General features: G+C 36.0%; 1 protein-coding gene across 1 annotated transcript; it reads right to left on the bottom strand.

The window, feature by feature from the left end:
* Window positions 1-891: 891 nt before the first annotated feature.
* Window positions 892-17,652, bottom strand: LOC145611153 (mediator of RNA polymerase II transcription subunit 16-like). Its single transcript, XM_081666432.1, has 17 exons — window positions 17,365-17,652; window positions 16,298-16,366; window positions 14,836-14,924; window positions 13,603-13,715; window positions 13,293-13,394; window positions 11,793-11,883; window positions 10,265-10,858; window positions 9,207-9,822; window positions 8,833-8,912; window positions 8,533-8,615; window positions 6,908-7,144; window positions 5,330-5,501; window positions 4,343-4,851; window positions 3,557-3,733; window positions 2,548-2,925; window positions 1,938-2,098; window positions 892-1,590 (listed from the first exon to the last, which is right to left on the bottom strand). The coding sequence occupies exons 1-16, from the start codon at window positions 17,631-17,633 to the stop codon at window positions 1,952-1,954; spliced, it is 3,726 nt and encodes a 1,241-aa protein (XP_081522558.1). The 5' UTR covers window positions 17,634-17,652; the 3' UTR covers window positions 892-1,590; window positions 1,938-1,951.
* Between the last annotated feature and the right edge of the window lie 1,059 nt (window positions 17,653-18,711).

Below are 18,711 nucleotides of genomic sequence, written 5' to 3'. Positions count from 1 at the left end.
TTAATAATTATTAAATTCAAATATTAAATTGTATAATTATTCAATTCAATTTTTTCTTTCATAAAAAAAATTCAAGTTTTTTTAAAGTTTTTTTTAATTGTTTTTTTTAAAAAAGAAAAAGAAAAAAGAGTAAGCCGTGGGCCGGCACGGTGGCCGGCACGACGGGCGGCCCGGCACGGCACGACCGGCACGGTGGGCCGTGCCGTGCCGTGGACAGGGGAAGCTTGAAGGCCGGCACGGCACGGCACGGCCCGCCTCCACCGTGGGCCGGCACGACACTGTTCATGGCCCGTCTAGGCACGGCCCACGGTAGGCCCGGCACGGCCCATGCCCACCACTACTTTTATTGATGTGGAAGCTTGATCTGCATATGTTGTCGTCTTTAGGTGGAGTTAAAACTGTACTTCCTCCATTTTTATTTAGTTGACGCGTTTGATTTATGCACACATATTAAGGAGAGGAGAGAGAGTGATAGAGAATGAAAAAGCAAGTGGGGTAGCTTGTAAATGCAAGGTAAAAAATTTACCTAAAAAGGAAACATATCAACTAAAAAGAAACTTCCTAAAAAGGAATATGTGTCAACTAAAAAGAAACGGAGGTAGTAATTCGTATCTTTATAACTGTTATAATGATACTTGTATAAATTAGGAGTAGAACGATGGGTAATGGATGATAATATATAAGGAGATACATAGATGAGAGAGAAAAAGATGGGCAAAGAAAACCTCTAAAGTTAAGAGCCATAGCTTTTTGAACTTGTATTTCTTCATTCCAAATTTAAACATTGAATACTTTCAGTTGTTGCCAAATTAGGGTATTAGAGCATTCATTTTTATTGTAACAAGTCAATGAGGATTACACAACTTTAAGCATGGATGACAATAGGGTGACTTATTTCCAATTAATTTACATCAAATTATCCCAAGTTTTAATCATTCAAGAGTTCTGCAACTATTAATCTTAAGTTTGTTGCCTCAGTTAAAAAATGGGAGTAAAAGTGTAAAACGATTGCATCAATGATTTCAAACTCCAATTTGAAGAATACATCACTTGACGCGGCCAAAATTCTTTGACATCGACTAGAAAATTAGTAACGCACTATACATATCAATAGAGACATAAAAGTTATACAAAATTGCAATTAATATAAGCTCTGCCATTGCAAAGAGATCAAGTTTTTAATCCCATTCTTACTGCTGATTAGTAGCGCATCAACTGAAACCTCAATTTCAGGTCTCCAAAGCATTGACAGGAACCCAACATATATTCAAAGATTGATAACAGCAGCTTCCAGCAGACACTAACACTTCTAGATTAAAGATCTTGGAAGAAACTGGTTCTCACTCTTCGCTACTCTGTTCTCAACAAGGGTTGAGATCCTTGCAATATCTTTTCACCGCTAAGACTCGAAAGGGTTATTTGCATGCAGGCAATGTAAACATCTTCCTCTCATCATCCACCAGTGTGAACACTACAATTACGGTGCATATATTCACAACATCCAGCAATCCCCATTTCTCAGCTAAAAAAGCTTTGTAGGAGAGAAAATGCTGATTTGGTCAGCAGACTGTAAATAAAAGAATGTACAACCTGGAACAGACAAAATAGACAAATGAAAATTTTTTTTACGGAGCACGGTGCAAGAAACTAATACACAGTATTTGATATCAAAATCTGCTGAGCCAAGATCATGCATCTAATGGTGCATTAATCATGATAAAATAAACAAGATAACATGTCTGTAAAACATGATTTCCAATCAAACTCGAATGGTGCAGAAGAAGCAGGAAACAAAGATGAAGAGCTATTTATGCAGCTGGAGTGAGTTATAATGAATTCAGATAGTTCATTTCCAAAAAAAAAAAAAAAAAAGTTCAGATAATTAACAATATTAGTTCTGAAATAGTATCAGATAAACAAGGTTAGTGATGGTTTACCTAACTAACAATATTTATACCACTCGAACCCATGCTCCACCACACATTGGACAACCATAAGCCCAGCGACTTATCCAGTATGTCTCTCGTTCATTCTGATTGGTAGAATTAGTAGAGCCTGTTGAGGATAGAGCCGAGGTTTGTCGCAAACACCTTATACACTGCAAGGAATTAATAAATGTTAGAAGAAAGAGCATACTTGTGAATAAGAGTAGGTATCTTGAAGAGATGCATAATCATCGAGTAAACCGTAAATATATGCAAAATATTAAGACAGTGGGGTGTTTTTTTTTTTTTAATTCAATGTGAAAATGGGAACTTTACTTTTTGAGAAAAAAAAATGAAAAGAGAGGTATTAAAAGAATAGGGGAGTTTCCCTCAGGAAGCATTCAAACTAATTTGGGATGGGAGGAAGTTTGCAAGCTAATTAGGGATGGGAGTACTAGACTATGACTTATACTCCCTCCGCCCACAATTATGTGCAACAAAGGAATATTTTATATCTCACAAATAATACCCCTTTGTTGCACATAATTGTGGGCGGAGGAAGTAGTTCACTTTGGAACCATACCCAGAAACTTTATAAGTAACAAAAATGAAGAAGGCATACCTTGAACCAAACACCCTCCAAACCAGTCTTCCAAACAGCAGTCACCACATCTCGACGAGATCCCATAATACCAAGATAAGCTCCTAGACCAACTGAGGTGTTAAAGCCAAAAGCCGCATCCCTTTCAGACAGCCTGCGTTTCCTTGGCCATAGGCTCTGCACTCCATAGGAAACATCACAACTCTCCATTGAGCTTGAATCAAGTGGATCAACAGAAGTGTTTAGCTTAGAGTTATCATCTACAGAACTCATTTCATCAAGATCAGACCATGGACCCCCAAACATGTTCCGACGATGCCATTCTTCTGCAGGGGGGTGGAGCTCCAACTCACGTAGAAGTAAGCCAGCAGCATCTGCACCTCTAGGCCTAGGCATATTCTGCAGAGAGTACCAAAAATGAGTACAACCAAGGAGGAAATTGGATGCAACAGCTCATGAAGTTAGGCTGAAGGCCATTAAACACAAACTTCAGTCATGTCATTCTGCGTTTAAATCCTCAGCAGCTAATATCTTCACTGTATTTTCATCCTTGGCATACAGACTGTCAATTACTTAATCTCAAACCAATAAGAACAGGCAAACAAAAGTGTAAAGTTTTTGGTAAAAAAAAAGAAAAAAAAGAAAAAAGGAAGCGGATTAAACAAGAATCCTTTGACGTATTTGTAGTCTGATATATTTTCCATTTCTTTCCACCACAATCAACAGATCAAGAGAAATACTCTCCGCATAATTCGTTCTTAATCCCTCCCAAAAGCACACCCATTTTTACCTCATACAAACAACTTAATTACAAGGGGATAGCTCACCAAGAAATAATAAGTGTTTCCCAGGTCTTTATTTAATTACATGTCACATACAATGAAGAAATCGGTTTATTTGCACTTGGGATTTGCAGTTTATTATGATTTACTCAACACTTCTTATTGCTCTATTAGTGTGCACACTGCGCAGTGTGTACTGCACAATCCAAAACAGAATCAAAATAATGTTAAGAGAAGACAATGACTACCTGCATATGTGGGCCAAGTGATGCTTCAACAACCTCTGGCAATACTGTATAGTTTCCATCAATATAATGTAGCCGAACCTGTATATTGGACATTCCAACTTGAGAAACAGGCAACGGGTGCGCAAGACCTGCTGTTCTCTTACAAAGATCCATCAGTATCAGAAACAGCACTTTAACCTGCAGCAAGAGCAGATTGAACTTGAGCTTCATTTTAGAAACTTGAAAGCTAGACCAACAATCTCCAGATAAAATAATTGAAGTATTGTCTAAAAAACATACTTCCTCCATTTTTATATACTTGCAACCCAGCCTTGTGGCACGTGCTTTGAGGTCGAGATTATATAATGTAAATGGACAATTTATTCTTAATAATTTTAACACATGATACCTAAATCTACTCTAATCAAATCAATCAATCAAAGCCTTAATCCCATAAGTGGGGTCAGCTACATGAACCAAAAGTGATTATTCCGTGTAGTCATCGATAAATCTTCCTCCATCCCTTACGATCAAAAGCCTCATCCTCATGCAAATCCATATACTTCATATCCTTCAAACCAAGTCATAAATTAAATTCTACTATAACCTAACCCAACTCTAATCCTCGTGTTAAAATTATTTTGATAAAATCACTTGTTTACCTTCACTAATCATCTCCTAAAACTGCGTACATAAAAGGTGTGTTGCAAGTAGTAAAAAAAAAAAAAAAAAAAAAAAAAAAAAAAAAAACTGAGGAAGTAATAATTAAGCCAGAATATACATACTAGAAGTTCAAGTAGCATTTACCTCCTCATATGTGTATCCTTGACCAGCATTACCAGTCCCCATTCTAACTCTGCCGGCAGGACCATCTTCAACTTTGACACCAGCAACTAACTGATTGCTACGAGCACCCTGAGCATCTTCTGACCTGCTTGATACTGGCATGGACTTTGTCTGGTTCTCTTCAACCTTGCTTGCAACATTGGGCTGGGTCTTTTGCATACTTGCATCAGCCATCCTCTGAGAGCTTGGGATGAAGCGGGATAGATTTGTTCGTCGGAAAAAAAAGCAGAATAGCAAAAGTTGGCACAGTCTATGCAGGAAATGGCAGTCACCTATAAGCCTGACAGCAGGAGTACCAGGAAAAGTTCCAGTATTTATGCTGATTGGCATATATGAAGTTGGCCCGCTCAAGGGGTTAGGAGTTGAGCTAGAAACTCCATCTGGTGTACCACTTATCTTAGCAATAGCACCTTGGACCCAAGCCTGCATTTGTGTGTTTCCTGATGAGCTTGTTGTACCAGTTTGAGCTCCTGAAAGCAGCAGCACAACAAATATATTTTCTGTCAAGGATAATCAGGTAGATAAATAAATAAATAAAATAGGGGAGGAACAGTGCATTAAGTCCACATATGCTTAGGGTTCAGAGTGACAAAACTGTAATTCTTAATTCCCATCACCCTCCAAGCACGAAAAAGTTAAAGTTGGTCTACAGAAACTACAATTCGGAAGAATGGAGAAAAAATGGTTTATACATATTCAGTCTTCACATACTTATACCCATCTTTGATTCCAATATTTTGTAGGAAGTGAGAAATGCAAGATTAATACAGACATACAGTACCAGAGAGCAGTCAAGGCAACCTTTTATAGTCAAATTTCTCCATGACCACTGGAGATACTTTCAAGATCTCCTAGCAAAAAGCAACCTTAAGCTTGATTTTAAAAATAAGAGAGACTTATAAATTGGCTAGAAGGGTAGCACATTGAAGAAGAATTCCAACCACTCACCTTGACTTGGAGCAGGAGATGAAGAGCTCTGTGTAGGACTAGCCACCATATTCCGGTTCCCACCGGTTCCTGCTTGAACAGCATGATTTGCTAATGTGCGACAAAAGCTTGCATAACGACGTAGACGTGTGATAAAATGTGAAGCAAGATCTAGAACAGCATCAACATAGGCCTGTATGAAAGAAATACTGATGCTCACAATTAGGTTCATGGTAATTAAGAATATACCACAGAATTTTTCAAATATTGATGGTTATAAGCTGAACAAAAGACATAAATGGGATTGATTGCATCACTTTAACAGGAATCAAATTTTTTTCAGCAGCTTTGAAGCCACACTTGGAAACTTCTCATGTTTGTTAAAATTGTATTAATTCTTCATCAATTAGAACAAATCTAACGTGCATTCACAAATATTACTGGACCAGATTTGTTCAGAGGCTCAGAGCATTGAATTTAACAGTACTTGACAAGAGCAAAACAAAAACGGGTAACCCTGCCCAGCTGCCACTCTTCAAATCATAAGAAAAAAATATATGAAGCTCCTAAAGCATATCAATATACTTCCTCTGTTTCAAATTAGATGACACGGTTTGACTTTGTGCAATGTTCACATAACTTGCTTTGACTTTGTTTTGAGATTTCATATTGAGAAAAAGTGCAGTCATGTGGGGTCTTGTTAGATTCATCTCAACATCTATTTTTAAATATAATTTTTTAATAATTTTTGCTAATATGTAATCAAGGATATTTGCATTCTTTAGTATGCATTGGCATATGTGCCTAAATGAAATGTGTCATCTAACATGAAACGAATGAAGTATAAAAAAGAATGTCATTTTACGAAGTTTCCAAGGGTAAACTGAATTTTTCTGAGATCTGGTATCATTGAGCATTAATAATTAATCAAGTTCTTGAGATAAATCTAAACATGGAATTATAAACATATTCTTCGCAAGGCCTTGCTATCACTTCCTTAAAAAAGCTCAGGAACTTTAGAGAGGCAAAGTAATTTGGGAGCCTTTAAAGTTTGCAATGACCATTTTGCTTCACCATATTCTCAAATCAATCAATAACATAATACTAAAACAGACACCAAGAATGACACGTGTCACTTCTTGGTGCTGTTTTTAGTTTATTACCCTCCAAAACTTTTTTTTTTTAATTTTTTTATTCACTTCCTAAAACAACTCATTTTTTTATATACTTGTGATTCACTTTCTAAAAAAATTATTCACCAAATCTTATAATTGTAGTATTCACTTCCTAACAAAATATTCACATATTTTCCATATCTTTTATTGTATAAAATATTATTTTATATCTTTTACATTTTGACTCGGGTCTCAATTCTAGATATAAATTAAGATTCAACCCTTTTCAATTTCAGTTAAAAATATGAGGATTATTTTTTTGGTAGATTTTGAATTAACATTATTATTCGTTATAAAATTTTGTAAAAACCGTGAGTGACACGGGACTTAATCAAGTTATCAAGAATTTAGGGGATAGGGACTGCTAATCTTGGAGGTAAACAAATTTTCAGACTAATAATAATGGCTAGCACAAGATTAAGACCTGAACACTTGAATGCAGCGCTGGATCAACAGCCATGGATTCAGAATCAATTGAATTCAACATCTCGCCAGATGCCTGCCAAGGCTCAGAAACCAAAGCCGAAGGATTTAGCAATGCTGATTCAATTCCCTTCCCAAGCATATCTAATAACAACCTTGCTTGCATATCTAGAACCATAGCTCTGACTTCTTGAGCGTTTGTGCCTTCCAGCAGCCTACATTTTATCCTGTCAAGACTCTGCATTACAATAGAACAGATTAAATTTTCCATCCCAGACGAAATTAATAGAAATATTAGAAAAGTCCAAAACTAGCCTGGCTGAGATGACCAGCATGGCTAACCAGCTAATTGATCTGATAAACCAACCCAAACCCCCCATTTGACAGCTCTATACATAAATACATGACTAGATTAAACCCAGACGTCGAACGATTTGAAAAATTTATTTTTTGAAAAAAAATAGTCATTACTCTTTATTTAGAAAATATGTAGGTATGATATCATTCATTTTTTAAGGAAAAAGACAAATAAAGATAATGTCATACAGAGTAAACTGTTTATAATGTCAGCAATGACATTATTATCTACTCCGTAACAAATAGCATGCCATTGTTATCTGTACTGATAAAATAGGAGAGGTAATTGAAATATTAAAGCTGATCAACAAAACAAATATATAAAAAAAAAAAAAAGTGCTGACATCATAGATGAATTTGGAAAGAAAATTTTTAATAAGAGCATGACATATGTCTAATTTAGGGGGTGAATGATTTCAGCGTTGGCTTGTTTTAGTAATAGCTAATTGATTAATTTACTCTAAATCCTTCTCTTCTTTTGCAATCCCCAACCAAAAGACAATCTGAACAAAACCTAGATGCATTTGGCATAAGGGGGGAGGGGTGGCAGTAGTATAGTGGAGTGAAATGGTGGTGGAGGGAAGGAGTAGTGGTGGTGGTTGTTGTAGAAATGCAGATGGAACCATGGAAGGGTGGTAGTAGTATTTTATGTTTCCCTTTCTTTTTTCAAAACAAACAACTTGAAGACAAATGAGGCTTTTGCTTTCCTTTCTCCCTCTTTCCCTTTCTTTGTCATTTTCTTCCACCTTTACGAAATGTTTCCCTTTCTTTTTTCAAAACAAACAACTTGAAGACAAATGAAGCTTTTGCTTTCCTTTCTCCCTCTTTCCCTTTCTTTGTCATTTTCTTCCACCTTCATGAACCAAACGGCCCCTAAACAAAAAGAAAAATGACAGGACTATACAAAGAGCAATGGAACCGACATAATGCAATAGCAGCAATCACCAAATACCCACACATAACTATGGCCATGTTGGGTTATATATATATAATATATAATCAACTTTAAATCCTTTTCTACCTTTCAATAAACATGCACCCCTACCAAATGACTACATGAATTATACCTAGCTGCAACAAAAAATCGTGAAAAAAAAGACCCATTCAGAAATGACAATAATATACACTGGACTAGTACATCTTGCACAGCTGCAATCGTAAATATAACATACACAGAACAGACAAGCTAGACTGTTCCAACCCTCCCAAACTATGAACAGTAGAGGACAAGTATTATTAAATTTAGAAAAAGGAAAAGGAATAACATACAGGTCCATATTGCAGTCTGTGCTGAGTTGAGGGCAAGGAATGGAAGTCAGCATCCAAAACAGCAATAACACTGTTCAAGGAAACTGAAAATTGAAAGTGAGCAAAACAACTTCAATAGAACATAAATAGAATACAGAGCCATTAGAAAAATTTGCAATCAATGAATTTTAATATAATAGCAGACAAGTTAAAATCCTACTTTTTCCGTTTACCTACTATGATCTAAATAAATAGTTATAGAAAATAATTTTAGGGCCTTTTTTGTTTTCAAATATTTTCAGGAAAAGTACAATGTCATACCAATTCCATCTTCAGCAGCACTTTGTGTACACCCAACAGCATCCCACCAATCTACTCCGACCAAAAGACTCCACCAAAACCTGCTCAAATAAGAAAAGAGAATCAGGATGAACATTACTCCCAGACCTGCGAGAATGAAAATTCAAATTGTATTGATTCATTCCATTTGCCCCAATTTAGTATCTTAAGGATGCTTTCTTGCATCAACTTTTGTTAGCAATACAGAAAAAGGGGGTACTTCCAGAGCCTACAGGCTCTTTTGGCATTTGTTTCTAGATCAAGACAAGGTGTTTTAGAATAATCATAATGAGAAAGAGAGTGGAAAGCGAGACTGACTGATTCCAAAAAGAATTGCATAAATAGTTACGATTTACCTTTCTGCAATTGCACGTTCCCAGGTAGTAGAACTGGATTTTGCTTGATTACTGGGAACAGAAGGTGGAAGAACACGGATTATCTTCAGCATAGTGCAATCTTTACTTGTATCATGCCATACAGAAGCTGAGCAGCAGCTTGTTGAAGAAAAAGCAGGAGCAGCTATGGCTGAGCCAACATTAATCTGATATGTATCAACAGGTGTGAAGTTTGGCCCTGAAAAAATATGGATTCCACCACGTAAAAAAGCAATAGCAACTTCACCGCCATGAGCAGCATAAACAATGCGAGCAAGTGTCCTAACGTCACTGGGCATATTAAAGTGATCAAATGTGACTTTTTTTTCCTTATCACCAGCTGACTCAGGTTTAAGCTGAACATCAGAAGTTGGTCCTGCTGATGCTACTTGCTGACACTTAAAATCATCAGTTGGTGGGATGCTTTTGTTGACCTTCGTATCCCAAACAGTTTGCATGGGTGGCTGCCCTCCAAAATTGGAAGGACTCCCAAATATCTGGTGAAGGACAACAGGTTTAAGACACGATTCCCAACGCTGTACTCTCCATCCTGTGATTGAAGGACCCTCATCTGGGTCATATGGAGACATGTACTGCCCTGCAAAACAAGAATAAAACACATCATTCTCAGTTTACATAAGATGTAAAGCAATGCAACAAATGCATCATTATATTAATCAACATGTTTAACAAGTATATCTCAAGACTGTAATATGATAATGTTGATCAACACTGCACAACTTCATCTATGGCTAAACAACAATTGCTGGGACAACATCATCATGAGGGTCAACAGAAAGCATGTCTGCAATTTCAAGAAGCATGATTATATACGTCTAAGACCTACCCCCACTCCGTAGGTAAAAACCACATCCAGGGCGTTAGGCTAATGGCTTATAATATAAACAATATACTAACTACAAAGTCTAATGTTTCTTCAAATAAGGAGAGCATAAATCTAATTATGATCGATCAGCATTTTCTAGGAAAAACAAACAGGAAGCATTCTCAAATGTAACAAATTGATTGAAGTATAATACCCTCAACTATCACCACTGTAATAACTGAACCACCGCGAGTAGGATCAAATGAAACAGCCGTGACACCAGAACCCCATGTAGTGGTTGCAGCTGATTGTGATGCAGCCTCTGGACTCACATATGCCGAAAAATTCGAGACTGGTGAACAATACAATGATACATTTTCAGTAAAATCTTTATCTGAGTGTTTTTTCCCTTGTTTTGCCTCTGATATGAAGAATTCTTGCCAGTCAAACAAATAAGCTGCAAGGGGGGCGAACCCTGACCAACTAGGGGGATTGACAGAAGGAGGGACTGCATTGCTTATTGTAGTCTTTGGAGTTGCTTCAAATCCATTTCCAGGTCCTGGAGTGACCTCCCAGACAACTACTGTTGATGGATTTACAATAGGGACACCTGCAACATGCATGGCTCCTGAGTCGGTCACAATTGCATCAGCTGCCATGATCCCGCTGGGTCCAGCCCCCAAGAGCCCTTTGCTGGTGCAAAACCACTTTGCTGATGCACCGTCTCGAGGTGGCCAATGAGACCAGTGAAGTTGTACAGATCCAGAAGAAAATACAGAACATACACAAAGAATATTCGGCCACCTAGCTGAGAAGACAAGTAAAATAGATAAAATGCATATCAAAATCTAAACCAATATCTTGACTAAATAAAAGTGCAGAAGAGCAGTGCAAATACACAGAACCAAATTCTTCAGCTTGGCAAAAAGCCAAATGCTACCCTAAACAAGATTGAGACAATAAAGGTAAGGCCACAAATAAACCTCCAAGTAATTGAACTTATTTAATTCACCTAAGTAATGTTATTCAGAGCCACAACACATGTACTACAACAGTATGTCTCAAGGAACCGACTTTCTTCAAGCACAATAATAGCTGGAGACTTGACTCGATACTAGAAGTTGTCAAGCTCTGTAGATGGGATAAAAATCTTCCTAGGCGCAGCCTTGAATATGCAGTTTTACAGCCATTTAAAGACATTCTAATAAATAAAAATCGTTATAGAAACAAACAGATTTATTTACAGTAGTATCTAATTATAGCTAATAAAGTCTGACTCATGATTGACTATCACAAGTTTTAGAGAGAGCTTGATTTTACTCGCATTGCTGAAACGTAAACCAAAAGCAGAAATTCTGTGGCAAAAGTAGGACGCATACTAGTATAATACATCACAAGCGTACATGGTTGATAAGATATGGGATGATATAAACTATTGAAAAAAATAGGGTGCAATAGTGCAAGTTAACAAGTATGCTCCAAATTTAAAAGGAATGGAAGTATCCGAAGAGCAAACAACTTTCTATGCCAAAACATTAGGCAATGTCATGATCAACGCCTAGTTTTTGTACCTTCCAATAACACAACCATCTATAGAAGTAAAGAATGATGAATTTATAGCATACTGCTCACAGAACAATATACCCTCAACTACAAACATAGTTCCCTACATCCAACAAGATTTTATACACAAATTAACAGACATGTCAGGCAAAAAATGTAATGGGCAATACTCAGCCAACCTGAAGTTTGTGGAAGTTGAGGAAGGAACTTTTCCTCAAAAGTTGACTTCAAGCTTGTAGAATTATTGGATTTTGCAGAGAGCCACCTATACTGATCAAGGATCAGTAAAAAGTCAGGCAGGGACCAAAATATAGGTTAAAGAAGTATCAGAACTTCAAACAGTTGACTAAACATTGTGACCAAAATATAGGTTAAAGAAGTATCTGATCTTCAATCAGTTGAGTACACAATATGACCAAAAGTCCATTATCCAGAAAGTAGGGAAAGTAATTATCCCTAGATAGATGACAACAGGAAAACAGAACAGATTCTCAAAAAAAATTATTTTGAAGGGGTGTAAGAAGAAAGATTGATAACCAAGATTACGTTTGCACAGACAATGGACTGATACCAGAAATGACAAGAGAACAGAAATTCCCACTCTGACAGTTAAGCGTGACATAATGACAAACATCTCAAAGCATATAACAGCAAGCTAAACTACATTAGGAGTCTATTGCTATAGCAGTATAAGATAATTAAACAAGTAGTATAAAAAGAACAAAGAAACCAACAGCCTAGATAAAACAACAAACAAGACTCCAAGACGTAAAGAATTTTTACAACCTACACATCACTTATGAAATACCGACAACCTGTCAGGAACAGAAAGACAAACTGTTCAATATCATACTTGTGCTCAAATGCATAGAAGTATATAAAAACAAGACTTGCATCAATGCAACTGGCAAGCCTGATGTTATGGAAATTAAGAACTGGAGTGATATAGCAAGCATGTTACAAGCTGACAACCAACAGAAGAACACTTATACAAACTAAAGACCTATGCTAGCTGATGGATTTGGGTGCAGTTATCAAGAATAGGTGCTTGTCCGAGACAACATGGGTACATTAGTGCATTTTATGAAATATTTACAGTTCAACATTTACAGCTTTTTGCCGAATCCCATTTTTTTTTAATCTTCCTTATTTAGTTACGATGGCCTCACAGATAAAGTCATCTCTTTTTTCCTATTTTTTCAAGCAACTCGTCAAATTGGCATTCTAGCAGTAATTAGAAAGCAATGAGTTTATTAAGCCAAATTTGGAAACTGATTCAAGACATCAAATAGTCAAATCTAGCAATTAGTCAAAAACCACATGAACATTAGAAAATTCTAATGATGTATATGGCAGCCAATGACCTTTTTGGCAATTGCCGATGGAAAGAAAAGGTGATTAATATCCTTCCAATCTCCGGAAAAGGTAATGGTAATTTGCATAGAAATTATCAATGGAATGTCACTATCCAGCAATTGTTAAAACCCTTTAAGGCCATGAACTCTTGTTTAAGACCCAACATTTCTCATTTAATGGGTACAGTAATTGCTCTTTTTTCCCAGTAGTTCAAACTGTCTGGTTTCACTTTCGAAATGGATTACATGTAGTGCATCAGGTACATCACAAAGCAAAAGTATTAACCATAAAATAACTACTAAACACATAGGAAGATTAATTACCGGAGAAGCACCAGAGAGCCACTTTGTTACAACTGCAATATCTTGCCTCCATTCATGTTCACGTTGCCAGGAACTAGCATCTCGCACTAGGTTAGCTGGCCCCTGATTAGAATATTATTAGGGTCTCATATAGCACTTGAAAGACCAAAAAGAAAACATAATTATGGAATTCAATAGAATCACCGGATACAATTACAAATACACATATTTTATAAGACGAGGACGTAAGCCAACATAAGAAGTTTGAGTAAGAAAATAAGACAATGAAAGAAAAACAAATTACTCCCAAGGATTCAATGGGTAATCTAACCTGTGTCGGCTGAGACCAAATTGTTACTCTTCCATAGAAGTTTGCGATCAATAATGCCCGCGGACAAGAAGGCGGAGACCATTCAATAAACTGAACTGAATCGCGGGGACAATCTGCATATGATGTCCAAAACAGGTTATACCAAAGCATCACAGTTTAGCATGGCTTCAAAGAAAAAGTAATACCATCCAAAGATGAGGACCGTGTTTGAAATGATTCAGTTCCATTGAAAAAATGTGTTTAAGCAATGAACAAAAGGTGAAAGAGAGTGGGGGAATGAAGGATTTATGGGGCATGAATTTTATGGTTTGCTTATATTTTCCACCAATGTAAGGCTAGAGTTCCTTTTCTCAGCTGTCAAGGGGTCAGATAAGAAAATACATTTTATTAATTTGCAGAACTTCTAAGAATTTGGGGGGCTAATCAATTAGAAGCTCTGCAAATTTTATGAGATGATACTCTTCAAATCTTTGGGCATTGGGATGAAACTAGGCCAATTGTCAACGGGTCAAGATAAGAAAAGACATTCATTAATATTATTCAAACCTTTGGGCACTGAAATAAAACTAGGCCAATTGTCAAGGGGTCAGGATGAAAAAAGACGTTTTATTAATTTGCAGATCTTCTAATATTTAACACCCCCCCCCCCACCCCACACACACACACACACAAACACTAACAGCACTAATCATGTTAATCCAGTTTATTTTTGTCTTTAAGGATAAAAATAGAACAAAAAGACCCTTAGGCTCTCAAAAATAATACATAACTCTTTTCCCTGTGTTTATAGATTTCCGAAATCAATTGAAATATTCTTGTAATTTATAGATATCAAAATTTTTGTAGAGGCTATAAACATTGTCAAAAAACCACTTGAATCAAGTCATTACTCACTAAAGATTACTTTCATCTAGAGTCTAGACATTATCAATTAGACCGAATATGAACTAGAATTTAGCATGACTTAACATTTGTTTAGTGTAAGAGAGCAAAGGAAAAGTTCTGAATAACTTATAAGGCAAAATGAAAATCTCAAAGTAGCTATAATAATACAGGAGAATGTCAAGGAATCAGAATGACATTTACAAATTAAGAAAAAATAAATTACATGACAAACTACATCTCAGACCTAATCTTTTGACATCCACCAGAAATCATTTAAACAAAAGCAAAATCAATAGAGGAAACCTAAAATCAATCAAAGTAATTAAATCAGCAGCTCTGTAATAATACCTGCTATGACATTGAATACAGCACTCTCGGTTGGTCGCTCTGGAATAACTATGTGTATAGGGATCCAAAATGGCGGATTGGCACTGGAGCTACAACGTTAAAGTAGATCAGCAGCATCAGAGCAACATTTCTAATCAGATTTAAAGTAAAGAAGAAATCTCAAATTATTACTCAAAACAGATTCTCAGCTGTCAAGGCACTAACAAAAAATTCTTAGACCATTTAATTAAAAAATCAAACACAACAGCGAATCTTATAAGAAATTGTCCAATATTCACAATCCACCGATAAGTGATACATCAGGTTTGGCATTTTTCTTGTATGTGGACTAGGAGGCCCAAGGAAAGTCAATAATCCCAGGATAAAAGCAGCTCTCTTATATTATTTATGTTAACCACAGATACCTTCACTAATCAAACAACAATCTTACATCTGGTCCTGATTCAGAGACCCAAAATCTGCACAACATACAGCAGATCACTCCATGAATTTCAGGTGGGTCCATCTGTCCCCTTAAATACATCCCCTTCCTACCTAGCACCCACCCATCCCTCCTCATTTTCTTTTCTACTCCCTCTGTCCCATATTGTTTTTCCCATTTGCCAAATTTCAAGGGAATTAAGAAATAGGAAGAAGAAGTACATGGACTGCATTAAAAAGAGAGAAAAGCATAGAAAAATGCGAGTGAAGCACAAATAATAAGTACATGAAAAAAGGAAAAAGTACATGCAAATGAGTGGAGGCACAAATATGTAGAGAAAACATGAGGGTATTTTAGGTAGTTGAGTAAAGAAGACCAAAAAAATAAAATGAAGGCAATTTGGACCTTTCACAGTGCCCAAAAATGGGAATAAAAGGAAATGGGAAGATTATTTTGGGACACCCAAATGGAAAAAACAATAAGGGATGAAAGGAGTATATTTCTTTTGCAGTCACAAATTTTATTGAAAAAAAAAAAAAAACTGATCCCATAACATCAGAATACTCTCTTTCTTGTTTTTTTTTTCTCTCTGCCTTGGCATTTAAACTGCCAGAAAAAAGGAACCTGGTTGGATAACTGCATGTAGCACAAACAATAAACAATTTGACGTGGCTTAGATTTAACAGCCTAATGCAACAGGATGCACTACAGCACCATTCTCTTCTTTATTTTGCAGATTTGATTCAAATTGACTTCTGGTAGAGTAAAACAATTGACCAAGTCCCTGAAACAATTTATGTGTCCCTACAAGCACAGACATGTCACTGCCCTCATTACATGAAAATCCATGATCCAGGCAGTGAGTAAAATAGATGATACTAACACAGGATATGATAGAGTGCATAGCTGATGCACCAACACTTTATATGAATAAACAGTCATATCCAATGACTGTAAAATTCCTTACAGGCCTTCTTAAGTTCATGGTAACAAACTATAAAAAAGAGCCAAAATAAAGATCATTAAGCTAAGTTAGCTAACCTTGGAATTCTAGCACAAGTTTCTGAAGCACATGCTACTGCATTCAGCTTCCCACACCAGGCAACAGCACTTTAAGAACAGAAAACAACATAGTCTGGGTAAGTATGGAAAGAGATAAAGCTATAAAGCAAAGGCCTAATTTGCTAAACAAACAACAAATCAAAACCTGACTTGTCGATTACAAAACTTTAATGGAATAAAAATAATGCAAAATTACAGGGCATAGAGCAATTTGACAATGTCGGCTAGATATTAAGTCCATATCATTATTACCACTCTTGAAGTGTACCCTTAAACCTTCCTCAACAGCCTAATACACCAACAAAAGGGAAGATTACAAGGAAAAAAGTTGCCAAATATATCTAGCACAAAAATTAAAAGTCTTAAATCCGTAACTAGATGATCCATTATAATCACATAAAGTTACACGTTCATAACTGAAACAGGATCAGAACCATTTTCAGTAATCAGCAAACTGCATATTCTTTAATTCTTTAATACGATAATCCATCTATACTAAGTATAGATCAAAATTTAGACACAATCCCATTTATGGCAATCAGCAATTTGGTCCCATAAGTTACTCAATTGGTAGTTTACAGTGCCCCATGAAATTGTAAAGATCCTTATACACCATGAGAAGCTGCCTCGTAAATTAACAGCCAACTAACTCTTCATCAAAGCCACCAATACAAGTATTATACATCACCTCCCTCAAACAAACAACCAGACACATCTACTTTTGCATCTTTTATCAATCACACCAAAATAAACTCCCTAAAAACTAGATTATAGTATATACTCAAAAAAAATAAAAATAATTGAAATCCCATTTCATATTTCAACAAGTAAATGCTAAAACTGATACAAATGAGGCAAATTAAATAAAAGAAAACACCCAAAATCATCAATCATTAATAAATCACACTCAGATAAACTACCTTAAAAACATAATTATAGAGCATAAACCCCAAATAAATAAAACCCATTAAAGAATTATATTCCAAAACTGAGTTCAATTAAAAAAAAATGATGCAACTGAAGTGAAGTAAAAAAGAGAGAAATACCTAAAATTGCGACAAAGATCAGGAACACTCATTTTATGAAGCAAATTGGAGCGAGGCTGGTTCAATTTGATAGAAAAAACAGTAGCAGGATGATTATTAACAGAATCATCATCCATAGGATCATCAGATTTCTCCATGAAAGCTTCTTCTTCAGCTTCAAATTTCTCAGAATCAACAGCAACAACTTCAGAAGCAGGTTGAGGAGGTGGGGTAGTAGAATCAGGTTCTGGGTTATTGTTATTATTATTAATAGAAGAAGAAGAAGTCATCTCTTGGAACACTAAAAGATGCCCTAATTTATATGGAAAAAAGAAAAGGGGAAAGAGAAAAAAAAAAAAAAAAAAAAAAAAAGGTGGGGAAAAAAGGGGGAAGAATTGTGGGTAGTGGTGGAAGAAAGTCACGATTGAGGGCGACAGCAATGACTGTAAGAGGAGAGAGAAAGAGTAAGTGGGGTGAATGTGATTATCAGATATTGAATTGAATTCAATTGATTTGGAGAAATTTGGATTTTTTTGCTGAGATGAGATCAGCTGAAATTAGGGTTCTTGGAGAAGGGGACAAATGTGTTTAAGAAAGAGGGGAAAATGTCCAAAATGATATATTCCATGTGTTTTTATTATTTTTTTGGAGTATTCGTTTTTTTTTTTTTTAGCCAAAAGGACCGTGAAATAGAGATTGTTTGATGCATTGCAATTAATTAGATATATGTTAATGAGCATTTTATCATCTTTAATAATGACTTTAATAACGCTTGTTGATATAAAATTGTGCTACTACTATTTAGATGATACTCCGTATTGTTTACACTAAATATTTAGTTCATGCGGTGAGAAGGTAGCGGGAGCGATAGCGATAGCGGCACTCCATCCTTCCACCACCTGCAAAATTAAACACGTTGAACTGCAATCCAGATTTACATCCCCGAATCCCCAAATAATACTAAGAAAAATCGAAATCCTCAAAATCAAAACAAATCACAAATTAAAACAAATAAATCCCTAAAAACGAAAGACAAGGGTTTCAATTTGCGTAGGCTTGAACGGCGACGACTTGGTGGTTGGTGATTTGCGGTGGGTTTGGTGGGTTCAGATTAAGGTAGAGGTGGTGGTGGGTTCAGTTTTCGGCTTGTTGAATAATTTAGAGTAACTTTAATCTTCTATATCGAGCCATCGGGGTGAGTAGTTGACTTTTTATCATTTTAGGGTTTATAACTTTACAACTGATATACCTACATTATCACTTGGTTTTTGTTAAAATTAAAGTTTATGTATGCTTATTGTAGTATGTGGAGTATATCATAATTTTTCACTACCCCCGATATCCTCCCTCTAGAGAAAATCCAAGTTT

This window comes from Chenopodium album, chromosome 24, assembly GCF_948465745.1.
Source record: "Chenopodium album chromosome 24, dcCheAlbu1.1, whole genome shotgun sequence".
Classification (NCBI taxonomy): domain Eukaryota; kingdom Viridiplantae; phylum Streptophyta; class Magnoliopsida; order Caryophyllales; family Amaranthaceae; genus Chenopodium; species Chenopodium album.
Note: the sequence above shows the minus strand (reverse complement) of the source record. Positions and strands in the feature narration are given on the sequence as shown.

Excerpts from the sequence above, each read along its gene's own strand:
- LOC145611153 (XM_081666432.1), bottom strand. The coding sequence starts at position 17,633 with ATGACTTCTTCTTCTTCTATTAATAATAATAACAATAACCCAGAACCT. Across the intron at positions 16,367-17,364 it reads GATCTTTGTCGCAATTTTAG|TGCTGTTGCCTGGTGTGGGA; the intron begins GTATTTCTCTCT and ends CTGTTCTTAAAG. Across the intron at positions 4,852-5,329 it reads ATCTCCTGCTCCAAGTCAAG|GAGCTCAAACTGGTACAACA; the intron begins GTGAGTGGTTGG and ends TGCTGCTTTCAG.